Here is a 25,778-nt window from a genome sequence, read left to right on the forward strand (position 1 = left end):
GACTATTTCAAAGTGGAATAGTGTTTTATGGTCAGACGAGTCCAAATTTGACATTCTTGTTGGAAATCACGGACGCCGTGTCCTCCGGGCTAAAGAGGAGGGAGACCTTCCAGCATGTTATCAGCGTTCAGTTCAAAAGCCAGCATCTCTGATAGTATGGGGGTGCATAAGTGCATACGGTATGGGCAGCTTGCATGTTTTGGAAGGCTCTGTGAATGCTGAAAGGTATATAAAGGTTTTAGAGCAACATATGCTTCACTCCAAACAACGTCTATTTCAGGGAAGGCCTTGTTTATTTCAGCAGGACAATGCAAAACCACATACTGCAGCTATAACAACAGCATGGCTTCGTCGTAGAAGAGTCCGGGTGCTAACCTGGCCTGCCTGCAGTCCAGATCTTTCACCTATAGAGAACATTTGGCGCATCATTAAACGAAAAATACGTCAAAGACGACCACGAACTCTTCAGCAGCTGTAAATCTATATAAGGCAAGAATGGGACCAAATTCCAACAGCAAAACTCCAGCAACTCATAGCCTCAATGCCCAGACGTCTTCAAACTGTTTTGAAAAGAAAAGGAGATGCTACACCATGGTAAACATGCCCCGTCCCAACTATTTTGAGACCTGTAGCAGAAATCAAAATTGAAATGAGCTCATTTTGTGCATAAAGTTGTAAACTTTCTCAGTTTAAACATTTGCTATGTTATCTATGTTCTATTGTGAATAAAATATTGGCTCATGTGATTTGAAAGTCTTTTAGTTTTCATTTTATTAAAATTTTAAAAACGTCCCAACTTTTCCGGAATTCAGGTTGTAAAGGTGACTTAACTAGAATGACGAAATGTTGATTTTACTGTCTGTGTTTACTGAAATAATTGACATGTTAACTGGATCACACAGATACAGCACAGATGCATGAATAATCAAATTATAGGCAAAGAATGCAGAGAAAAGTGCTTGATTTTGGTGAAATACAAAGCCAACTTTCTAATTTTGTTTTTGATTGAGTCAAGATTATAGTGCCCCAAAAAGTATTTGGAAATTTAAGCCACACTTCTATGGATCCCCGCACATGACATGCAGGAAAAAATATTAGGCTAAATTGTGTGAGCGATTTACTAATTCGTTCCCTAAATGTACTAAAACGTGCACACGATTACTATTGCGTTCCCTCGATTTACTATTGCGTTCCCTCGATTTACTATTGTGTTCCCTCGATTTACTATTTCATTCACTCGATTTATAAATTGTGCGCATGATTTCCTAATTCGTTTGCTCAATTTGCTAAATCGTACTCACGATTTAGCAAATTGAGGGAACGCAATTGTAAATCGAGGGAATGCAATAGTAATCGTCTGCATGTTTTAGTACATTGAGGGAACGAATTAGTAAATCGTGCGCACAATTTATTTATTTTTTCTTGCATGTCATATGCGGGGCTCCGTAAACTTCACTGCATTAGATGCAAAATATCTAACCAAGTGGCATCTGCAAACAACTTGTCACTTGTTAAACCCTTTTTTAATTGTCTATGCAGCATTTTCAGCAGTAAACTGAAAACAAGATCTTGAATCACAATCTAAATAGTGACTAAGGTCAAATGTGACAGGACGAAAAACTGAGATTCAGACTCTAATACTCACATCCAAGATCTCGTTGTTTGCTTTGGGAGACGTGGCTTCTCGTAAGACCTTAATGGCGACAGGGATCTTCACATTCTCTCCCTCTGGAACCCACAAGCCCTGCAGGAATAGACACATAACTGTCTTAATATTTCATGTCGCAAACAAAGCAACACCCAGTGTTTTGTAACCGATGAGGTTTCACAGCTGAAATCATCCTGACATAAAAAGATAATATTTATGTCTACAGATCTAGAGAAAAGGGAAATGAAAGAAGAAAAGTACGTAGCAACAAGTATTTAAACAAGCAACCTTAAAGCGACAGTTCACCCAAAAATCATTTACTCACCGTTAAGTTGCTCCAAACCTGTATGAAGGGTGAGTAAATGATAACAGAATGTTCTTTTTTTGAGTGAACTATCCCTTTAAAGGGAGGTCAGTCACCTTATACACAGTGCCGAAAGCTCCGGACCCAAGCACTTTGATCTTCTTGAACTCCGTCTCTTTGAGGATGCGCAGCAAGGCCTGGTTGGGGGCTTCGCCGCTGGGGGTCAGAGGCTCCACTAGCTTTAGAGACAGATAGAGTCAGGAAAGCTCCCCTCCACACACAAACACACATCCTGTCTGGATGACATTTATATGTATTCATGGAAGCTATTGCCACAATGACTGATTTCCATCAGCATTCATAATATTTAATGTTGACACTACAACAGTAAGCAGGCTTCACTGAATTGATCTTACATGGTTTCACCAAGCTCTGCAGCTCTCTTCCAGCAAATGTAATTATTTGCGTGAGTAGATTACATTCAAAGTCAAAGCAAAGATGTTTGTCACATGCTGCAAGCAATCTAGAGCAATGCAAATATTCACTTTGCTTTTGGTGTGTACACACCATAAGCGTTTGGTTGTTTAACAATAGATCCTCAAAATATTCAGAATACGGTTGTCTTGAGATCTTACCTCTCTTTCTTGCAGGAGTCTTCGTAGGGTTCTCTTCTTTTTGATGTGCTGTCTGCGCAGTAGAACAGCAACTCCTAGACTCAGGATAACAAAAGCCAGCAGACTTCCAACCACACCAGCGGCAATCATGGGCAAACCTGAACTACAGGAACATTACCGGGTTAAACTTTTTACATGTAGTGGAAGACAGTCCTCTCTCGACCGCAGATGTCACTAAATCTCAAAACTGATTGAGTAGTTGTGCTCTAATTAATGTTGAATTCATCTGAACATCAACATTTGTGAGAATTATTCCTTTCGAACTGCTTTGAGTTTAATTTATTTTTATTTATTAATTTTTTTAGGGTAAAAGATTGAAACCCTAAATTAAGAATACGTTAAACCCTAGGCATAAGAGTTGGAGGTTCTCAGTGGCATGTTGATGTTTTTATTGTTTAATTTAACAATTTACTCATGAATTATTAAAAATATATAGATTTATTATAATTCATGGATTTAATATTTAATTATTCCATGAATTACATGTAATTATATATATATATATATATATATATGTGTGTGTATATATACATTTATAATTTTGGTAATTTAAGAAATATTTAACAAACATACTATATTAAATATTACTAAATAGATTTTATTACTAAAGACAGACTGTCAAATGATGGATGGATGGATTTTGCATACTCAAAATAAAAAAACAGATGACAGCTCAGATAAATAAGCATTTTCTGCAGAGCTTTTTTCATCCCACTTTTCATGATTTTCAATTTCCTGATCATGAAAACTAAATTAGTTTTCTATTTCTTACAATTCAGCAAAAAGGCACACTGCTCTTAAGAATGATATCTTCCTTTATTTCTCACCATATGCATCATTTTCATTTATGCAAATGATTAAGGCTTGTGCATTTGGTATCATTTTCTAAAAATATGTTCTAATTCACAGCCTCTTTATTACTTTTTTTTTTTCCAAGGAAACTACGGTGATTTATGAGGATGAAAATTTTTAGTGATTCTTGGGATATTCTGGAAAAGTAATGTATACAACAAGATTCGCTTCTTACACTTTGAAATCTTTGCAGTCGTTCAGATCAGGCCCAGTACATCTGCAAACAAAACACCAAATTATTAAATCACAATTAGTGCACGCTGCAATCCCTGATGAACCTGGTCAAATTGCACAAATGACCGTTTCATGTCATCACATTCAAATAAAAGCATCACATACGACGCCTCTCTCACCCCTGGGTGCAGTTCTCATGACAGGGCTGGCACACTCGCATGCTGTCAGCGTATTTCCAAATGAGTATGTCTTTCTCTCCAGGTATGCCTTGCGGGCAGCGTGGTACACAGTGTGGCCCATCTTTGTAGTTTGCACAAAATGTACATTTGTTGGGTCCCTGGACAAAAGCTGGTGATTAGATGCAAAAAGCAACTTTTCTACAGTCTTCAAGTGATGTGAATTTAATGATGTGTCTCCAGGACACAACTGGGACAGTAAACATTGGCTTGAGAGACTGGTGTGCTGCCATCAGCTTTTTTTAAATTAAGAATAAACACTGTTTACTGACAGCAGAACATGTGGTACTGTAGGACTGGTTTGATACTTACAGGGCCAGTGCAGGTCAGGTTTTCATTCATAAGCAGACATTCAGGGTCGCATTCGACACACGTTTTATTGACCTCATATTCACGTGGCTCCCTGTATGGACAGAAATCCATTCTGGTCAATATCAACATCATTGTAAAAACCAATGGTAATACTTTAGTTTAGGGACCAGTTTTCACAATTAAGTAGTTGCTTATTAGCATGCATATTACTAACATATTGGCTGTTTATTAGTATTTATAAAGCACATACTAATGCCTTACTCTACATGACCATGATCCCACCTAAACCTAACAACTACCTTACTTATAATTAATATGCAGCAATTAGGAGTTTATTGAAGCAAAAGTCAGTTAATAGTTAAATAGTGAGAATTGATCCCTAAATTGATCCCTTGAGTCCCACCCCAAAAAAAAAATCACCAAAATTACAGCTAAAGGAGCAAATTCACTTCATCGTTGTGCCACTTTTACAGACATTTGCATACACTGTATCTGTATGTATTTTTTATTTTTTTTTACCTGCATTAAATGTGTTTTACATTTAAGATAAGGATTTAAATGTTTGCAATCAGAGACATGGCAAACTGTATAGCCGTTATTTTGAGTTTAAACATGGATAAATTGAGAAGGCATAACAGAGCTCTCACTCACCCTGCCAGCAGGTTGCAGGAAGCTACACAGTGTTTTTTACGGGTGTAATGCTTACAAGTGAAGCACATAGTGGGACCAGGACCCCAGCAGCCATCATTTGTGCACATCTCATCACATGTGCTGTTCTGAATCGCTGTAACACAGACATTCAGATAAGATTTCAACACAAAAGATAGAACATGTCTTTTAAATCAAGCTTGAGTCAAATGTCTGTAAAAGCAAAAATGTGAAACATTCCATTACAAATGGATGCTTGTATTTGAAGGAATACTGAAGGAATTCTGGGACTATTTACACATGCAACAAACCCATTATTTATGTTATTAATGTTATTTATAAGTTACACTTTAGTATAGGGTCCAGTGGACACTAATAACTAGTTGCTTATTAGCATGTCTATTATTAACATATTGGCTTTTTATTAGTGCTTATAAAGTACATATAATGCATGACATCTATAATCCTACCCAATACCCTAAACTTAACAACTACCTTATAAACTATTAATAAGCTGCAAATAAGAAGTTAATTGAGGCAAAAGTTATAGTTAATGGTTAGTTAATAGTAAGAATTGGACCCTAAAATAAAGTGTGACCGAGCTGTGTTTAGAAAAGGACTGTGTGAAAAATTCTCCTTTTGTGCTTTACAGAAAAAAGAAAAAAAAACGCCACATACAGTGCAGGTTTGGAATGACACAAGGGTTATAATGTTGTAGGTGAGTAACCTATAACAGAACTCTCATTTTTGGGTGAACTAAATTGAAATTTTTTGACAGGTGTTATTCATTACCACAGGTGACAGCATTAGCATTTGATGACATTTTGACAGTCTGGTGTTCAGATCTGAAGAGTCGTCTCCAGTGGTCAGGGCTGGTGTAGCAGAGATGCTCATTCTGACGGATGGCCACATCACCGTCACTGATCTCCCTCAGAGAACGCAGGCCTAAATGTGTGATTACAGTATTGGTAACGGCAAAGCTGAATGTTCTGCGGGAGCAAGAATGAAATGATTCATTTAGGAGCAGCAATATGTCAGAATTTTCTGAGATTGCTGACATATTTGAGATTGCAGTATTTTTTATTAACTTACTGCTTTTTTGTACGTCCACGGATGACCTCAAGGTTTTCGAAGGCACTGAGGGATGGCATGTCTGTCGGCCACTGCTGAATCACCAGGTAGCCTTTGAGTTGGGAGAGGAATGAGATCTTCAGGAAGGTTTACGAACACTGAGGGGCCAAAGTTCCCCTACATGACACATCATTTCAATCATTACAAAGGTCCAATATTAAACCACTGCATTCTCACCAGTGATTTCTTTTACAGTTTTAAATACATTGAGCTTGGCCGGGTCCAGTCCTGGAGTATTAGTATGCGGGTCACTGTAAATAATAATAATAATAATAATAATAAAAAGGATATCAAAGAGATTTTATTTTTGGCTCAATCACACAAATATAAATAATTTAAAAATATATAATATTATATAACAGTATAATTGTCTTTAAGCAACATGGAATGGTACTAATTAATGTGTAATCGTTTCTTGGTTATTCAGAGAATGTGAAACATCCTTCTCACCCCTTAAATGTTGTGGTGAGAATTGCAACATCTCCGCTGATTTTTGTGCAGTTCTCAAAGGAATCGATGTTGCTGGCATTGATTGACAGGACATTGGCCAGAGGCCCCATTTCCAGCCCATTGCAAACTAGAGGGATGGTAGCAAGCATATTAAATATCAACTGCTTCTTGGTTAGGTAAAGAATTAGCCGTGAAGGCAATAATAAATTCAAAACTTATGCTACCAGTAATACGTTTAGACACACTTGACCAATCTTTAGTGCAAACCTTAAATGGCATTACTTTTGTTAACACTAAATTAAAACTAAAATGTGTGTTTCTCAACTATCCTGAAAAGGCAGACATAAAATAAACCACACATTTTTTATATTAAAAATTATTTTCAGTAATATTATATATATATATATATGACCGTGGACCAAAAAAACAGTCATAAGGGTCAATTGAAAGTTTTGCAAATGAAGTCCTTAGCAATGCATATTACTAATGATAATACACTATATATATATATATATATATATATATATATATATATATATACACACACAGTAGGAAATCTACAAAATATCTTCATGGAACATGATCTTTACTTAATATGCTAATGATTTTTGGCATAAAAGAAAAATCAATCATTTTGACACATTCAATGTATTTTTGGCTATTGTTACAAATATACACGTGCTACTTATGGTTTTGTGGTCCAGGGTCACAGATATATATACACAGTAGTCAACATTTGAAGTGGATCAAAACCTTTGATCAAAGCTGTCCTAAAACATTCTTTTTAGGATAACTTAGTCCTTAGGACAACTTTGTCAAACTTTTTTGATCCACTTCAAATGCTGACTACTGTATATATATATATATATATATATATATATATATATATATATGTTGGCTACATAGTTATAAAAGCTTTAAAAGTAATTTATATTTGCAGTTTTGTAGTAGGACAGATCACTACTAGACAATAATAAATTACAGTTTATGGCTTTTTTAAAAATACATTTTACATACGGTTTAAATGTGTGTTTTTTAATAAATCCAATTAAAATATAGTACAGCAAATAAAACAAGACTTGTTTGTTGAACTACGAAAAAAAAGGAATAATCTGTGTGTTTTTTTTTAAGGAAAAGATCGTACCTTTTGGACAAAGGCCATCACACTTCTTACATTTCCGAACTCCACCCTCATCCACCTCATAGGTGCCAGGGCTGCATGTTCTTACACATGCCCCATGGTCTGTCACGACATAGTTGTCTGAGTAAAAAAGAAAAAACACATTATACAAGCAGTCACTCCAGACAGAATCATTAACCACAACCAACCAAAGCAACACAACAGAAACTGATTAATGCATCAAATCATTCTGTCATGGTTATCCTGTTTTCCGAGATGTTTTTCAGAAACCAAAGTTGAGCAACAGTTGAAGACTGTAATGGAACTGGATTGTGTCATGAAAGTATTGTCAACAGAAGATATTTTGAAGGATGCTGGTAACCAAATTGCTGCTGGTAGCTATTGACTTCCATAGAATGAAAAAAAAAAAACACCATGGAAGTCAATGGGTAACAGCAACTGTTTGGTTATAAACATTCTTTAAAATACCTTTATTTTGTGTTCAACAGAAAATTAGAAGAAAAGTTTGGAACAACATGACGGTGAGTAAATGATGACAAAACTTTCATTTTGAGATGAACTACCCTTCTAACAGCTTGGATTCACATAAAAGATGTAATTAGAATCTGGTTGTGTGTTCAAGTTGGAAGACAAGATGAGGAATCACATCTTGACTGGCCTTACGTGGGCATATCTTGATGCACGTTGCCCCAAAGCTGTACTTCCCATTAGGGTTGGGAGCGAGCTGGTGGGTGTTGGGGTCGTAGAGCATGAGCCGTGGACATGCGTCTTTACATGTCCCCTCATCCTGGAAGTCCTTACAGGCCTGCAGAACACACAAACAACATTTCCCATGAGCGCACCAGTCTGAAAGTACTTTCATTGCCCTTGAGGTTACTTTTACTGCACTTCATTGGTAATGAATGTTTCACTATAATACTGCAGACAAGCCTTGTACTGTTATTTAATCAAAATACTGTAAATAAGTGCTATAGTTTTTAACACATTCAAGCTGCTGTGAATTTCTCACATTTTGAGTCGTCCTGTTGTCATTATTCATCCTGAACTAGTTGAGTTCATAATCATCTCTAAACGCTACTTCTATAATCACAGATGACTTAAACTGCATTTAAGCTTACCATTTATAGCATTCAGTCTGTATTGAAAGATGAATGAGCAAACAAGTGAATGGTTATATGTATACGTGCGGTTCTCACCAAGCAGTCGGTTGGTCTGGGTCCAGTGCAGCCAGCAGCACAATGTTCATTACAGCAGTCAATGGGTTTGGGTCCCTTACACCTCCCTGAACACTGCTCCGCACAGATCACCTTAGTCACTAGATACAGAGCCAGAAGAAACTTCACAGATCCTAAAAGTACTATCTGTGTTCACTTGAGCACAGCAACAACAATTCAATATTCTTCTGAAGAGTTTTCAAATCATTTCTCCAGGGGTCAAGTAGTGTTTTTATAACAGTTGTGAAATATAAGCCAAGGATCAAATAAACAAACTTCTCATAATGCAGAAATCCAAAATTGTTACTCCAGTTCATTTTGCAGAGGGACTATGCTTTACTATCTCAAGGTTAGAATTGTGGAAAAAAGATGAATAAATAAAAACCACAAAACACCCCAGATAACCTAAGTTTATGATAACTTAGGGTTACATATTAGAATGGATCAAAAATTTTAAGTGTAAATGCCACAAATCGTTTTCAGTCACTAAATATTAAAAGTTATAAAAGACTCTTTCTTATTTTTCGTATATTTCAAAGGTTTCTATATAGTACACTACCATTCAAAATTGTAGGTGTTAAAGAAAAAAAAGATCTAAGTATTTATAAAGATTTCTATCTTAAATAAATGTTATTCTTTTGTAATTTCTATTCATCAAAGAATCCTGAAAAAAGTATCATGCTTTTCACAAAAATATTTAGCAGAATTTTTTAACTTTGATGATAATAAAAAATGTGGTCACACTTTATTTTAGGGTCCAATTCACACTATTAACTAACCATTAACTATAACTTTTGCCTCAATTAACTCCTTATTTGATGCTTACTTATAGTTTATAAGGTAGTTGTTAAGTTTAAGGAATTGGGTAGGATTATGGATGTCATGCATCATATGTACTTCATAAGCACTAATAAACAGCCAATATAATATGTTTATAATAGACATGCTAATAAGCAACTAATTATCAGTGTGAATTGGACCCTATACTAAAGTGTTACCAAAAATGTTTCTTAAAGCCTCTTGAACAGCAGTGTACTGTATACAGTACTAATTCAGTAAAAATTTAAAGGTTTAAAAAAAAAAAAATGCTTAATCACTTGAGTAGTTTAAAACGACTTACTTTTTTGGCAGTTTTGGGGGCCAGGGCCCCAACAGGAACCATTGTAACAGCTTGGATCACACTTCTCACCTGTTGGGAGGTAAAGTAGAACATTTTTATTCAAAATGCAAAATGAATTAGAACCATTTAATATATATGTATTGAAAACAGACTCCTGAGGGACATACATTGTCTTGCTAAGCTTTCTGGCTCTGTGATGTCAGGCTGACTCTTCTTGTTCAGAATATCAGTCCACTGGATGGTCTCCACATTACATAAATGATTGTTATTGGCGAATTTTATTCCACCCTTCAGTATTTCTAGGAATGGAAAACAACAATGCTTTCACATATGACAAACCTCACATTTGAAATACATGTACAGCTCTATTAATATTTAATAAGAGCTGGGCATATGAATTCATTAATTTAATTCCCTTTACAAAACAAATATGCAAAACACACGAATGCAGGACAGTTAGGAGCTTTTGTTATTCCCATTCAGCCGGAAAAACAAACACACACAAAGAACAGTTTTATATAACCACATACCAGTTAAGCTAGTCAGTGGTAACTGGTTCACGCCTTGTCCGATGCTGTTGTTGGAGTTCAGGAGGACAGCCAAAGCATATTTGTCTTCATAAAGAGAGTGGCCGCGGATGATACGCAGGTTCTCAAGGGGGATACTGGGGGCTGAGTTGATCCCAATGAGAACATAGCCGCCAACTTCTTGGATGCTCTAAAAATCAGGAGCAACAACACAAAATACCATTAAACACAAACCTCATTACACCTACGACACTATAAAGATATAAAGAGTTTTTAACATATAGTTATGATTTTAAACATCTGTCATAAAATACAAACTATACACAAGTGTACACCAAGGTAAGTGAAACAGCATTGATCATAGTGTTTGTAAATGGATATACAGTATCATACCCGGAGAAACGACAAGTCATGCTTTTCTGTCATATATGTGATTTCCAGGTTTTCCAGAACCACGGTGCAGTTGCTGTACATTTTTACCAGAATCTGATAATGGTCATCCACTGATCCCAGAAGAGCCAGTTTGTTGTTCGCTCCCTGACACACTTAAACACAGAGAGAAAGAATGCACAATTCAATCCATCTGAGGCCTTTGTGGTGAAAGGTACACAAATGGGCAAACCGACAGAAGAAAATGTGTTATTTGGTTGTAATTAAGTTTAGCCATTAAACCTGCCAACGTACATTTAGACATACTTTTTCATTACAATTAAATATTTTTTATTCATTCAATAATAAAGACTTATGAAAAAGAATACTTTTATTCAAGGATGCATTGAATTAAAGGTGACAGTAATGACTTTATGTTACAAAAGATCAAATAAATGTGTTTTGTACTTTCTGTTCATCAAAGAATCCTTAAATTCTTAAAAAGATAGAATATCCTTATGAAAAAAATTATAAGGCAACCTCATAAAAAAATCCAAATCATGCCTTCCACAAAAATATTAAGCAGCACAAGCATTTTCAGCATTGATAATAATAAGAAATCACAAGCACAAAATCAGCATATTAGCATGATTTCTGAATGATCATCTGACACTTGGAGTAATAACTGCTGGAAACACAGATTTGCCATAACAGAAATTAATTACTTATTCCACTTATTTTAAATTGTAATAATATGTCACAATATATTTTACTGTATTTTGACCAAATAAATGCACATAAGAGAGTTTATCAAAATAATAAATGAAAAATAATAAAACATTACTGTGCATTAGTAATTAATCAAAGCATTATACACAGTTTAGCAACAATTACAGTCTTGAGCCTTCTAGTATATTTTACATTTGTGGAATTTTAGCCCATTTTGCAATGCAAATTAGACTGAGAGAGATTGTAGACTGCAATTGCCAAGTCAAACCACAGGTTTTCACTTGAACTGAGATCATTAAATACAAACACAAAACTAAAATGATTATAATAAATCAAACCAGGCTGTTAGTAGGAGTCTTTTGCAGCTAATGAACCAGCCTCTGAGCGGCAACGGAAAGACTCTGCGCTGGGCCAAAATAAACAGTGCTCGTGGAAGAGAATGGTCGGAGCACTGGCTCTTTCTCATACTCATTTGGGAAAAAAACTACATTTATTCAGTCTGCCCATAGGCTATTGCTGCAGAGACCATTCTAAACTGAAATAGAATTAAAACATCTAAAACTGTGAGGTCTCATTGAAAAGTGAAAGAACTGGTCATCATCAACAGCTCCTATTTTGCACCACCAGATATCCCCAATTAGACAACCAGCAGTTTCCACTATCCAATGTATCGACTGTAAAATTGTGAATAATTACATTATTGTGTAAGAGAAGACAGACCCAGTTATTTCACAAGTGACTTCCTAAGACATCACTTGATTATCAGCAGAAGGTTGATGGGAATTCCCACTGATTTGAAAGAAATTAGCATTGGAAAAAGGGGACAGACCTAACCTCAGTACAAATACAAATCAATGAATCAACAATTATGTGTTCAGGGGTCATGGTGGTCTCGGTCTGGCATTTCAACTAAAGCTTTTTTTGATTTGTGATTTTTAGACTCACATTGATTTTGAGACAATGAGACCAGGTCTTGAATAATGGCGCTTTATTGTCACACAAGTACATTAAGTGTCTCTCTATGAACAATGAATTGATGAACTGTACAACACAATTACAGAATTCACTCCTCCAAGTCTTCTTAGGAAAACTCACAGAACTGTAGCTTTGATGAGTTGTTGACATGGAGTAGGGGCAATACTGGCTGTCGTGAGGTTGTTGGGTCACATTCTTTAACGTGTCTGGTCTTGAAGGAAATGCTTATGCTTGTAAACAACTGAGCAACAGAAGTCTCAAAAAGGTGCTTACAAGTTTGTTGATTCACTGAGAATCACTGGGGTCCGAATTTGAATAGTATGGACAAAATAGAAAGTTTTCAAAATATCTACTTCTGTGCTCCACAAAAAAGAAAAGAAAAAAATCTGCCATTTTAGTGCATTTGGTTTGCTGCTTTGAAAAAATTTTTTTAGAAAAGATTATTATTATTTTAGACAATAAAGTTTATCTCTTGTGTGATATGCAGTACCAACAAATTGCAAATACCAACATATTCTCACTCCCAAATTGTCACATATGAGTGCTTAGACAGGACTCCTTACTAATGGGTTTCCTTTAAGCATAATTTTTCAACATGCAGGGTACAGCATTACTTTTATTGAGAAACTTCTGGGGTCAATACAAAGATGCAAAAGGCATGGGAAATTTATCATCATTGAATTATATATGAGGGTTTAATAGTATCATTATGAAAAATCTAATGTAAAACAATCCAAGTGTTCTGAGGGCAAATTATTAATTTGTGTGAGAAAAAACCCCCAAAAGTGCTCATCGTCTCCAGCCATTTTAGAAGGACATTAAAAACTTGCAGCTTGGAGAAGCCTTACATCTGGATTGATTGTGAAATATCATTGCATCTCGTGTGATTTTGACTGATTGTGTTATGCGAATGTTCAGATTTATCTTTGAATGAGACATGACTGCGTTAATGGAGTGGGAACAGTTTTGGCAAGGAAGTTTGATGAAGGGTTTCCTCTGAAGGGCTTACACTTGAAAACTCCTGTCACAGCCTTGAAATAAAATATCATATGTAAACTTAATTTTAGGTCTTAGATACTGTGGAAATGATTTTCCAGAGGGAGTTTTGATATATAATCTCATTTGTTCCCAACAGTTAGAGCAACTTGGCAAACGTCATAAGTAGTTCTGAAGAACAGAAGAGTGCTTCTGTTATCAGGAACAGCTTAAGAGGAAGAACTGATGATGAGAAAACAGGTTCCCTGTGTTCTGCTGGGTGGGTTTCACAGCCTAGATTCAAGCCATCAGACCACCGCCTACACACAGGAAAAGATAAATTCATAAACAGAGCCTTAATGGCGTAATTTGTGACGGCCGATATGGAGTTACTAATTTCCTGCGTCTGTCACTGGCAGAATTAGGACAGGTTGCATAAAACATATGACGTCCTGAGACAGTAGGATGTTTTCCATTCATACAGATGATATTGAAGCATGTGATGAAGAAATCATGGCCAGAGGTAAGTTACACCACTTTATTCGTTAAAGCTTGAGTTGGCTCACTTCCTTTTAGCAATGCTTCTGGCCCAGTGTCATGATGGCAAAGATAAGGTGTGGCTTTACCTAGGCTGGCTCAACTTCATTAAGTATACTGTTCTTTTCCAGATATGACGTAACTGAGAGTGTTACTTCTTGCCGCTGGCTGTAGGTGTGCTGAAGGCTCTTCATAATGTGCGTTCCCATGCACTCACACTACAGGTTTAACACAAAGTACCTGAGTCATGTAAAACTTGTTGCAATAAAGGGAAGAAAAATGGATTTACTGTCCGTTCACGCATTTTAAATGATCTTTCTTGATAAGGGTGTGAGCATATTTGGATTCTTTAGCATGTTATTACAAAAGTCTTCAGAAAAAGGCTTGAAAAAAAGGTTTGGGTGGTTACCATGACCAGCTAGTTCCTGCTGTGAGATTCTATCCTTCTTCATTCTTAACATGGGTGTAGACCCCCCCCCCCCCTTTAATAAAAGGTAAATTAGCACTTTTTTCAGGCAAGTTTGTTCACATAGAGGTTTTCAAGGGTCAGTGTGAATAGATCTAAATTTTAATTAAAAGAGACAAGATAGTCTATGCATGATCTGATGTTTTATTTGAATCCAAAATGACATGCCAGGAAATCCCTAATATGGGCAAAGGAGCTGAATAAAAAGCAGAAATGTTTGACTGATGAAACGTGAAAACAATAAACACACATTTGCTACAATGTATGTTTTATGTGTGTTTTTCAAAGTAATCTCCAGGTAATAAATAAAAAAAGTATATGAATAATGCAGTGCTACTTGAGATAGCATTTATTACAGTATAGGAATTATAAAATATATGTTATGCCCTATTCTGTGATAAAAATTGAACAATGTGTTTGTAGTATATAAACCAATCATACTCTCCCCTACCATAGCAACATGTGTTTATCATAGCACTAAATAATGGCCACCCATAAAAATAATACTACTTTCGAAAGAAATTTGAAGTAGACATATAATAATTAATGTTTTTCTAATTAAAGTTCACTATAGTATTTTATAATAGGATTTTAAATATCAAATTTCAAAGCCATCATAACTGAACCGAAAACTTTGTTAATTAAAAAAACCAAGGTATTGAACCGTGGGCTATTGTTCCATCCCTAAAGGCAATGCCACTGCTCTTAAAAATAAAAGTTCAGAAAAGGACTTTTAGTGAACAGTTCAAAAAGAATAATTATTTTAAAGAGTTTTCCTCCAATAACTGATATTAAACGATGTGTGTTATTGAGATATTTAGTTTTAGCTAATCAAAAGCGCTATTTCTTAACCAGTTAACACTATACTAGACTAGCAGGCTAAGCCGTTAGCTTGCTAAAGCTAATTGAAAACACAAAGAAAGACAATTGTTAATTTGTCTATTTCAGCTATCCAGATTAATTAATATAATGTAATTTAAAAGTTATTAACTTCTTTTTTCTTTTAAACTGAAGGGCAATTCAGTAGTTTTTTTTTTTTGTGTTATTTTTTTAGCTGAAATTAGTGAGATATAGATATATATACCAGTGGTTCCCAGACACGTTCCACTGCGCATTGGCAAAGGATTTGGTTCAGAACTACAAACATGAATAAAAAGCTTTAAAAAAAAACATTGTGGATGCGTGCGGTTAAGTAGAGAGTTTAAGATAAAGGGTTTGAGTTACTAATAATCAACATTTAACCTGGTAAAATAATATTTATTTAATCTTATCTGTTATATTTAATCTACAGTTATGTAAACTTTTATAAACTTCCCATTTGGTCGTTAACTTTTAAATGCGTCCTTATGCAGAAAATATGAGCAGGGTTGTCTGCATGAAGACCCGCGGCTTGCAGATCAACGTGCTACTTCTTTTCCTCTCCGATATGGTAGGAAGTTAAATTAAATGAAATGTGGATGATATAACTGTGACAAGATGATTGCAGGCCAGTTTACAGTGACAGGGTGCATGTAACTATGCGACAGAGAGGACCATTAAAGTCGTAACTGTAAGATGATATAGTATGTCCCAAAGCTTGTCCACTCTTGTGCGTACTTTTTCTTCACCAATAAAGTACATACCTTAAGGGCGTAGTATAATTAGGCACATTGGGACCAGCATAGATTGGTTGTACACTCGAAATCAGAGAGGATTGTGGGTAAAAAGAAGTGAATGCTTGTAGGGAATGAATTTGTTTACTCATAATTCGGACAGCACTACAAAATGGCCGACACCCAATACAGTACATTATATAGGGCATAGGGAGCAGATTCGGACACAGCTTTGGAGTCTCTACTAATGAGCTGATGATCTGAATCAGTTGTGTTTGATTAAAGAGATTTCAAAATACCCCCCCCCCCCCCCACCAAAAAAAATCCATCCAATCCGTTAAAGGATTTTTAGGCTGCGTTAATGAGGTAAACCGGAACCGTGAACACTTTCTATAGCACTTGAATGTACTTGCTACATCATTAGAAGAATGGCATCTACGCTAATATTAGTCTGTTTCTCTCTTATTCCGAGGTCACCATAGCCACCAGATCCAGTCTGTATCCAGATCAGAGGGTCACTGCAGTCACCCGGATCCAGTATGTATCCAGATCAGATGGTGGATCAGCAGCTAGAAAGGACCTCTACTGCCCTGAAAGACAGCGGAGACCAGGACAACTAGAGCCCCAGATACAGATCCCCTGTAAAGACCTTGTCTCAGATTACCACCAGGACAAGACCTTAGGAAACCGATGATTCTTCTGCACAATCTGACTTTGCTTGAATTGAACTGCTGGTTTCGTCTGGTCAGAGGAGAACTGGCCCCCCAACTGAGCCTGGTTTCTCCCAAGGTTTTTTTCTCCATTCTGTCACCGATGTCACCTCTGGCTTGCTTAGTTGGGGTCACTTCATCTACAGCGATATCACTGACTTGATTGCAAATAAATGCACAGACACTATTTAAACTGAACAGAGATGACATCACTGAATTCAATGATGAATTGCCTTTAACTGTCATTTTGCATTATTGACACACTGTTTTCTTAATGAATGTTGTTCAGTTGCTTTGACGCAATGCATTTTGTTTAAAGCGCTATATAAATAAAGGTGACTTGACTTGACTACTGATCCTACCATTGTCTCCATTGGAAAAACAAGATAATAAGTGTGTAACATTTTCGCTTCTCGCATAACTAAACAACACTTTGCTACTAGCATATGAGCCAGTAACCTACAGTACGAGCCAGATAAATATTTCAGACATTTAGCGAAACATCACAGGTCACGTCATTTCAGCATCTCGAAACACACCAAGGGGTGTCCCACACTATACATAATTCAAACACTTTTTTTATAGAAAATACGCCATTCCTGTCTCTTTACAAAAGTTAGTTACTGTAAATTTATCTCCACTTTGGCTGAAAGGCTTTTCTCGAAGACTGATAGAACAAAAGAGAGCATTTTTTTTTTCAGTTACACAATATTTGAAGGTTTATATAAAGTAATTGTGATGTCTCTGAATTATCCATCTTGGATTTAGAGCTCAAGGCTTTAGGTTTACGGAGCAGTTTAAACCCCTCAGGACCACTATCAGTTTTAATGAGGAAAATAAAGCTTTTCCTCATGTTTTCCTGTGCGTTAAGCCCGTACTTCCCTCTCCTGGTAGGACTGAATTGTTTGCAGCACAGCAGAGGAGGTGTATTCCGCTACATATGGTGCAATGTAAACAAAGATAGCATCACAACACAATGAGGGATTCTCAGGGTGTGTATGACAATAATGTATTCTGGGTCTTTGAAGCCTAAGTCTGAGATTCCAACTGGGATTGGTTCCAATGAGTGGGATAAAGACTCCAAACTGTGGAGATGTGGGGGTGTTCCAGATCAGGGACTTGAGGAGCACACAGGAAGAAGATGGAACAAACAGAGACACACATCTACACAAAAACACCAACACTATACCATTTGAAAAAGTGGATGGCAATAAAACAGAGAAAAAAAAGCCCTTCTGACATTTCAGGAAGTTCCTTGTATGGGGTCAGTCATTGCGTTACTTCAAACCCAGATGCTATAGTGGCCTCTTGGGAGGGCTGAGGGAGCTAGAAAGGATGGATTTGAGAGAAATGGGAAGGAAGACATGTGTTTGAACCAAGCCAGATGCAAAACACCCACAGAAAAGCCATGTATTTTATTTAACAGAATGCACTTTAAATGCATTAATGGCTTTACTAGCAGAAAGTGATATGGTGTTGACTTTATTACACCCACTGTAAAGCTTCTTCCTCTGTTGCGCATGAGTATGTAGGCTTCAGTGAGGAGTAGCAATAATACTAGTTTAACATTTCCAGTTGCATAACACTTGCACAGGGTTTTGACAATAGCACAGATTTTCCATTCAACAAACTACTTTTTCTAAGTGTGAGAAAGTGCTGAAAGGCTGTTTGTCATGGCATTTAATTTTTGGTTACGACTGACGTGATTTTGGAGAGATGTAATCATTGACCAAAATAGTGATGTTTCATTAGTGTATCTTGCCGATGGCATGTTATGACTGTTTTCATTACAGCCACCATTTTAATGTTTACATTTTCAACAATGAACTGGAGTGGAAACACTGTTATATCATGAAGAAGTTAAAGTACATAATGTGCCAATTAAATGTTTGTTCACAAATCAGTTATTATTTTAGTGTTCATAATTACATAACTCTGATTAACTTTATGATTTTTGGCTAAATAAAAACTTTAATTTCCGTTTCAGTGTTTGTTAAAAGAAAATCAGTAACAATTTAGTTTAGGGACCAATTAACACAATTAACCAGTTGCGTATTAGCATGCATATTACTAGCATAATGGCTGTTTATTAGTACTCAAAAAGCACATATTAAATGGCTTATACTGCATGACCATAATTTATATCCTACCAAATTCCTAAACTTAACAACTACTTTACAAACTATTATTAAGCAGCAAATTAGGGGTTTATTGAGTCAAAATTTGTAGTTAATAGTTAATAATGAGAATTAGTCTCCAAACTAAAGTGTGACCAAAAATTTATTTTGGTGCATCACTCCTAAAAATATAACCCATTATCCTAAACTTGTCTTTCATTTTCCCTTTCATATTCACTGTTGGAAAGTCCTATTCAACCCGATCTCAGAAGAAAACATTTGTGTTTTACAAAATTGGAATTTACTATGATTTGAAAACACACAATTTGAAAAATTAAGTATGCATGGACCTGAACACTTAAACCTAACCTACTGTGGGGCATGAGCAGGCTGTACAAAAACATACAAATGAGACTATGGGCCCTATTTTAACTATCTAAACGCAAAGTGTAAAGCGCATGGTGCAGGTGCACTCAGGGCGTGTCCAAATCCACTTTTGCTATTTTAATGATGGCAAAACGGTCCGTACGCTGGGGTGCTTTTTTGGAATGGGTTGTCCCTATTCCCTATTAATTAGTAAATGGTGTAACGTTCAATAAACCAACCAGAGTGTCATCTCCCATTCCCTTTAAGAGCGAGTACGCTCGCGCCAGGGCGGATCGCTATTTATATGGCGGAATTTATTGGCGGAAAAGTGAAGAAACCAATTTGCTCGTGCGCGAAGTTAACTGTAAACCTTTTGTTTTTAATATTTGGCATCTCTGTGGGATGAGCATCCCTGTGTGTATTAAGCAAAGTCAACTCACACTGTGGACCTGGCCAGAAGTGCATTTTCTACCAACGCGCTCTTTAAATAACAAAAAAATATTGCGCCATTGACTTTAGACTGTAGACCAGCTTTGAGTTGGTCTATGGCGCAGTCTATTTTCAGCTCCTTAAAATAGCAATGCGCCTGAACACACCTTGTTTTTAGACCAGCACGCCCATGGGCGCACAAATGGGCGCAAATGCATTTGCTAATTAAACGACGTGGCGCTGGACGGGAAAATGCGAAAGGCACCGGACTGAAACTAGCAAACACACTTGCACTGCGCTTTGCGTCGCATTGCGCCGGTGTATGATAGAGCACTATGAATTACCGTATTTTTGGACTATAAGTCGCACCTGAGTATAAGTCGCATCAGCCCAAAAATACGTCATGATGAGGAAAAAAACATATACAAGTCGCACTGGACTATAAGTCGCATTTATTTAGAACCAAGAACCAAGAGAAAACATTACCGTCTACAGCCGCGAGAGGGCGCTCTTTGCTGCTCAGTGTAGACTACAGGAGCACTGAGCAGCATAGAGCGCCCTCTCGTGGCTGTAGATGGTAATGTTTTCTCTTAGTTCATTTCTCTTGGTTCATGTCAAATTAATGTTGATATATAAGTCGCACCTGACTATAAGTCGCAGGACCAGCCGAACTATGAAAAAAAGTGCAACTTATAGTCTGGAAAATACGGTAAAAGAAATTGCAAAACATAATTTTGAGTGTTTAATGTAAATTTATCTGTTTAAGTCACTCAAATTGTTCTTTAATTAAATAATCAGACCGTTCTCATCCCAAGGCGTCATGTACTGACCCTTTTGACATTTCGTCAACATCCTACGCACATGGCACCCTCTAGCGTCAATATTAGAAGCAGATAAAAATGGGCCAGAAGGCGCCTCCTAGCGGTCTAACCCTAACCCTAACCCTAACCTTAACCCATAATCTGTTTCTCATATTGACGCTAGAGGGTGCCATATGCGTAGGATGTTGACGAAATGTCAAGAGGCTCAGTATATGACGCCTTGGGATGAGAATGCGTTACAATAACCCATGTGGCTTTGTGCCAGAGACATTCTCATTTCTGATTTAAATTATTAATTGAAATATTAGCCCATTAACTAGCTTTAATGTAGTTATTTTAGTGAAGCTAACTACTTATTTTCTTCAAAAAATAAGCTTAAAGTGAAGTTAATTATAAGTAGCTTTAAGCTTGGAAAGCTATAGTTTCAATGTAGCTTCACTGAAGTTTCTTCATGTTTTAAGTAGCTTTTCTGCATTGGACAACCTGATGGACACTTTACTTAGATAATGTTTTTTCTTTTTTTTTTTTTGAAAAAAGTTTAATAGAGAGAATGTCATTCATCTTACAAAGCATCACACTTATTTTCTTCAAAAACTCTGGAGAGACAAATAAGGACCTAAACTGAGGCAAATGTTTATCTCTCTTGGAAAGCACTCCTAACAACTCAGTGTACATCTCCAGTTACACTTTGCAAATCTTTGACTTTGTTTATCCTGAGGCCCAGGGTTGGAATGCTAGAGAAAAGGACCTTTTGAGCACCTAGTCTTAACATTAGCTAAACATTAGCACGCTAGCATTTCACATTTTACTTTGTGGACTGATCAAGTTGCGATGAGATCACGTCTGCAGGATTTCATGCAACTATGTCATTACTAACTTGGTGGCTTTTGGGCTTTGACACACACAAAAAAACGAAACCTAATATTTATGTCTTTATGTTTAATACTAAAAAATATATGTTAATAAGTTTTAAAATTTCATAATGCTCAATGCCCTAAGTTCTATTATTTACAAAAACAATTTAAACAATATAACATGCCATGGACAAATAAACACCCCATTAGAGGAACCGAAAATGCACCAAACTGTCAGAATGACTCTGAAAATCTACAAAGCTGGTGAACATTCATCTTCTGCTGAACGTGTGAACAAAACTTGCCCATTCATGATACTCAGATGCCTTACCCATTGAGTTGCTAATGTGATCACTGGTGTGCCTACATAATCATAGACTTTATTCATCATTTTAGAAGAAACAGAGGGAGCCTAGAGGTGATGCGTTTCACTAGTTATCTTCTTTCTGTCCTCAGATTGATTTCTGACATTTTCTGTGATATATTCTTCTCCAAAAGTAAACAATGTGTCTGTTTATTGTAACAAAGAAGCACTGTTATCATTAGCGTTAATATTATGCACAACCTTATTTGTTGCTGTATATATGGCTGGTTATGAGTTGAGTTCTATCGTAATCCAGCCAGTAGTTATTTCCTAATGGCATATGAAACTTAACAGTAGTGTTGGCAGGGCCATAATTATGCCATCAAGCCTGTCATAACAACCCTATACCATCAGATGACTAGACAAAGTTGAGAAGGACATTATATTTTAATACAGCAAGCAGCTAGCCAGTGAGGTCAGCATGTGTTTGACTTCAAAGTGAACTTCCAGGAAATGTGTCATGTCAGTTAAGTGAAGAAAACTAATTTATGCGGTTGAGTAAAACTCCTTGGCTAGTTTTTGTCCTTATTTCTTGAGGGTGCAGTAATGCTCGATAATGAATGTGCTAAAACTTAATCTTAGATGTTCAAATATTATTCCAACTATAAACCAGAAATATACTCAATGCAAGTACCGTATTTTCCGGACTATAAGTCACACTTTTTTTCATAGTTTGGCTGGTCCTGCGACTTATAGTCAGGTGTGACTTATTTATCAAAATTAATTTGACATGAACCGAGAGAAATGAACCAAGAGAAAACATTACCGTCTACAGCCACCAGAGGGCGCTCTATGCTGCCAGAGATGCTGCTCAGTGCTCCTGTAGCCTACACTGAGCAGTATATAGCGCCCTCCCGCGGCTGTAGACGGTAATGTTTTCTCTTGGTTCTTGGTTCTAAATAAATGCGACTTATAGTCCAGTGCGACTTATATATGTTTTTTTCCTCGTCATGACGTATTTTTGGACTGATGCGACTTATACTCAGGTGTGACTTATAGTCCGAAAAATACGGTACAAAAAATAAGTTGAGCACTTAATTTGCAGTTCTTGTGTTATTGTGGTGGTAACAAACTAAGTGTTAACCAAGGGTTGAGTTATCTTCAAATATCTATGCCACTGAACCAAATGTGCTATTATTCAAGTAACTAAATGTAAACAAGTCAACAGTAACTAACTTTAAGTAACTTTCTTAGCAATATTCTTATCAAACTGTTGCTCCGGCTTGATAGAAATTGAAAAACAACTGCAGAAACATTGAAAATGAAACACATACTGAACATTTTCCAAATGCAATGTGAAATTGTATATATATTTTTTTTGTGGTCTAATTATCTCAACACAAAGTCATGAGGATCTGCATGGGTCTTCTAATATATACCTTTTAAATGTTAGGGATTTGTAAGATTGATTAATGGTTTTGAAAAAAGCCGCATTTATTTGATTAAATTATAGTTAAAAACAAATATTGTGAAATATAATATAATAACAATTTTACAAAAAAATAGTACATAGAAAGAGAGAGGGGGGGGGGGTATAGAAAAGAACCACCCCCTTTAAAATAATCCCATTTTGTTGCTTTGCAGCCTGAAATGAAGACTGTATTTAATCACTGCAACTTACAACATCCAAATGAAAGAACAAGTACCAGTATGTCAGAAAAATTTTTATAAAATAAAAACATATTCACTGAGTTCGAAAAAGGATCACACCTTGTGGCAGTATTTTGTTGAACCACCCTTTGCTTTAATTATAGCCTTAAGGGACAGATTTATTAAACAGGGCAAATTAGCGTGAGAGCGCAATTCCAAAAAAATGCTAATGGGAGTGAAAATTTCTGTGGTTGATTTACTGACAATGCACAAATTAAAGAACACAGACAAAGCCAGATTAGTTCCTAAATGACCAACACAAGCTTGCAAGAGCAGTGCAAATTAGCGTCTGCTTTAAGAAATGCTTTTTGAACTGCATGAGGCCTTTCTTAAGGAGTGTCTTTTTTTTTCTTGCAACCCTCCCATACAAGTCACATTTGTGGAGAATTTGTGATATTTTTGTTGCAAGCACACAATGACTACTCTTTGTCTAAACTCTTGCAGCTGGTTCAGATTTGCTCTCGGCATCTTGGTCGCTTCTCTGACCAGTTTCCTCCTGGCTCTTTCATCCAGTTTGGTGTGACATCGTGATCCAAGGAGGGTCTGTGTTGTACCAAATACCTTCCACTTCTTATTAATAGATTCACTGTGCTTCTAGGTATTGTTTTTATTTATTTATTTTTATTTTTTGCATCCATCTCCTGACTTGTGCTTGTCCACAACTTTATCCTGGAGATCTTCTGACAGTGCCTTGCCTCCCAAAGTTGATTGTTTTCAGACATGTTGGTGTTCACTTGAATGTTATAAGTCGCACCGAGTAAATAAATCTGGATAAAACAAAACCTTTCAGGTCTTCATTGCCCAATGCAAAGCAACAAAATGTGTTAATTTTAAAAGTGGGGAGATTATTTTCTATTCCCGCTTTATGTGTGTGTGTGAGAACTGTTTTCTATTTTAATATATTTGAACATGTAACATTACTACAGTCTTCACTGCCATGTGATCTTTCAGACATTTTGGATAATTTGGTTGCAGATTTGGTGCTCAAGAAACATTTCTTATTAATTAAATATCAATGTTGAAAACAGTTAATTAACAGTTAACAGCTTCATATTTTTGTGGAATCTGTGAAACAAGATTATTTAAGTTTAATGAATAGAAAGTTCTAAAGAACACAATTTCTTTTAAATAGAATGCTTTTGTCTAATACTACATTATTCTTACTGCCTTACTGTAACTTTTGATCAAATTAATGCATCCTTGCTGAATAGAAGTATTAATTGTAAAGAAATAAAATAATGTGTGTGCACATTAATGCGCGCTCACACACATACACACACACACACACACACACACACACACACACACATATATATATATATATATATATATATATATATATATATATATATATATATATTAATTTTAATTCAGAAATTAAAAACATGTTCATCACAAAAGAAATGTTTTATTGTGTGAATTGCATTGTTACGTATTTTTCATTCTATTAAATTAAATCAAAACATTTTGTTATGCCAGTTACATCCTGTAAACTTAAGAAAAAAACCACTTAATATAAAATTGAATCCTGACATAAACTATTGTGTCAGCTTTAGGCATTCAGCAACTTACACACACACACATCCCTTTTATAATTACAACAGGAAAGGTTGGTTTTAAGAGAGTTGTGAAAATGAGTGTGCAACATGGGCAAAACTGTGGTCACATTCCCATTTTCCACTAGCCCTACTCTGCAATACAAGGGTCTAATGCACCATTTCCTGGATAACCCACACATTTCACACATCATTCCAACCGGAAAGAGGCAGCTGCATTTCGGGAATCCCCTGTTGCCCTGAACATTCCAAAAATTTTCTTTTTCCACAAACTACAGAGCAGCACACAATGAATCTCAGAGGTTAACACAGCTAACCACCAACTTCAGATGTTTCTTTAGGGCGCAAATACGAAACAACACGCTTTTCAAGAGTATTTGTGAACACCAATATGTATTTGTATGAATATATTCATTCCTCTGCTCTAACAACCTATATTTTGTTTCATTATAACAGTAAGGCATACAGAAAGAGTGGTGATGTTTTTGATTATGTATGTGAGTGATTGTGAGGACGAAGCTATGATTTAAAGAATGAGTGCGTTGGAGCACAGGGATGAGCTTCCTGTGTGCTGCTCCCAATCTTTATTCATCATTTACTATTAAAACATTCTGCGTTTCACATTATGGCACACATGGTTTTGTTCATGCAGATGAAGAATGACTTCTTTCCAGAGACTGACGCATAAGATGAACTAGTCGCACTAACTGTAAAGATTCCTGAGGTATGCACTGTTTCACAACAGCAAAAAGCGTCTTGGTTGTATTTTTGACAAGATTTCACTAGAACTGTGACCAATCAGTATTTTACTCTGAAATCCAAAGGGGTTTAGATGAC

At 36.2% G+C, this 25,778-nt stretch overlaps 1 protein-coding gene across 1 annotated transcript in view; it reads right to left on the minus strand.

The window, feature by feature from the left end:
• The window catches only part of LOC132155160 (epidermal growth factor receptor-like), a 61,276-nt gene that overhangs the window by 17,489 nt on the left and 18,009 nt on the right, over positions 1-25,778 (minus strand). The window contains exons 2-19 of the mRNA XM_059564015.1: positions 10,825-10,976; positions 10,435-10,621; positions 10,072-10,203; positions 9,905-9,973; positions 8,767-8,885; positions 8,234-8,375; positions 7,574-7,690; positions 6,430-6,556; positions 6,157-6,230; positions 5,941-6,031; positions 5,641-5,837; positions 4,852-4,984; positions 4,201-4,291; positions 3,832-3,989; positions 3,654-3,695; positions 2,588-2,729; positions 2,069-2,191; positions 1,646-1,744 (exon numbers count right to left, since the gene is read on the minus strand). Of these exons, the coding sequence (XP_059419998.1) occupies positions 1,646-1,744; positions 2,069-2,191; positions 2,588-2,729; positions 3,654-3,695; positions 3,832-3,989; positions 4,201-4,291; positions 4,852-4,984; positions 5,641-5,837; positions 5,941-6,031; positions 6,157-6,230; positions 6,430-6,556; positions 7,574-7,690; positions 8,234-8,375; positions 8,767-8,885; positions 9,905-9,973; positions 10,072-10,203; positions 10,435-10,621; positions 10,825-10,976 (2,195 nt within the window). The remainder of the gene's footprint in view (positions 1-1,645; positions 1,745-2,068; positions 2,192-2,587; positions 2,730-3,653; positions 3,696-3,831; positions 3,990-4,200; positions 4,292-4,851; positions 4,985-5,640; positions 5,838-5,940; positions 6,032-6,156; positions 6,231-6,429; positions 6,557-7,573; positions 7,691-8,233; positions 8,376-8,766; positions 8,886-9,904; positions 9,974-10,071; positions 10,204-10,434; positions 10,622-10,824; positions 10,977-25,778) is intronic.

This window comes from Carassius carassius, chromosome 12, assembly GCF_963082965.1.
Source record: "Carassius carassius chromosome 12, fCarCar2.1, whole genome shotgun sequence".
NCBI classification, from domain to species: domain Eukaryota; kingdom Metazoa; phylum Chordata; class Actinopteri; order Cypriniformes; family Cyprinidae; genus Carassius; species Carassius carassius.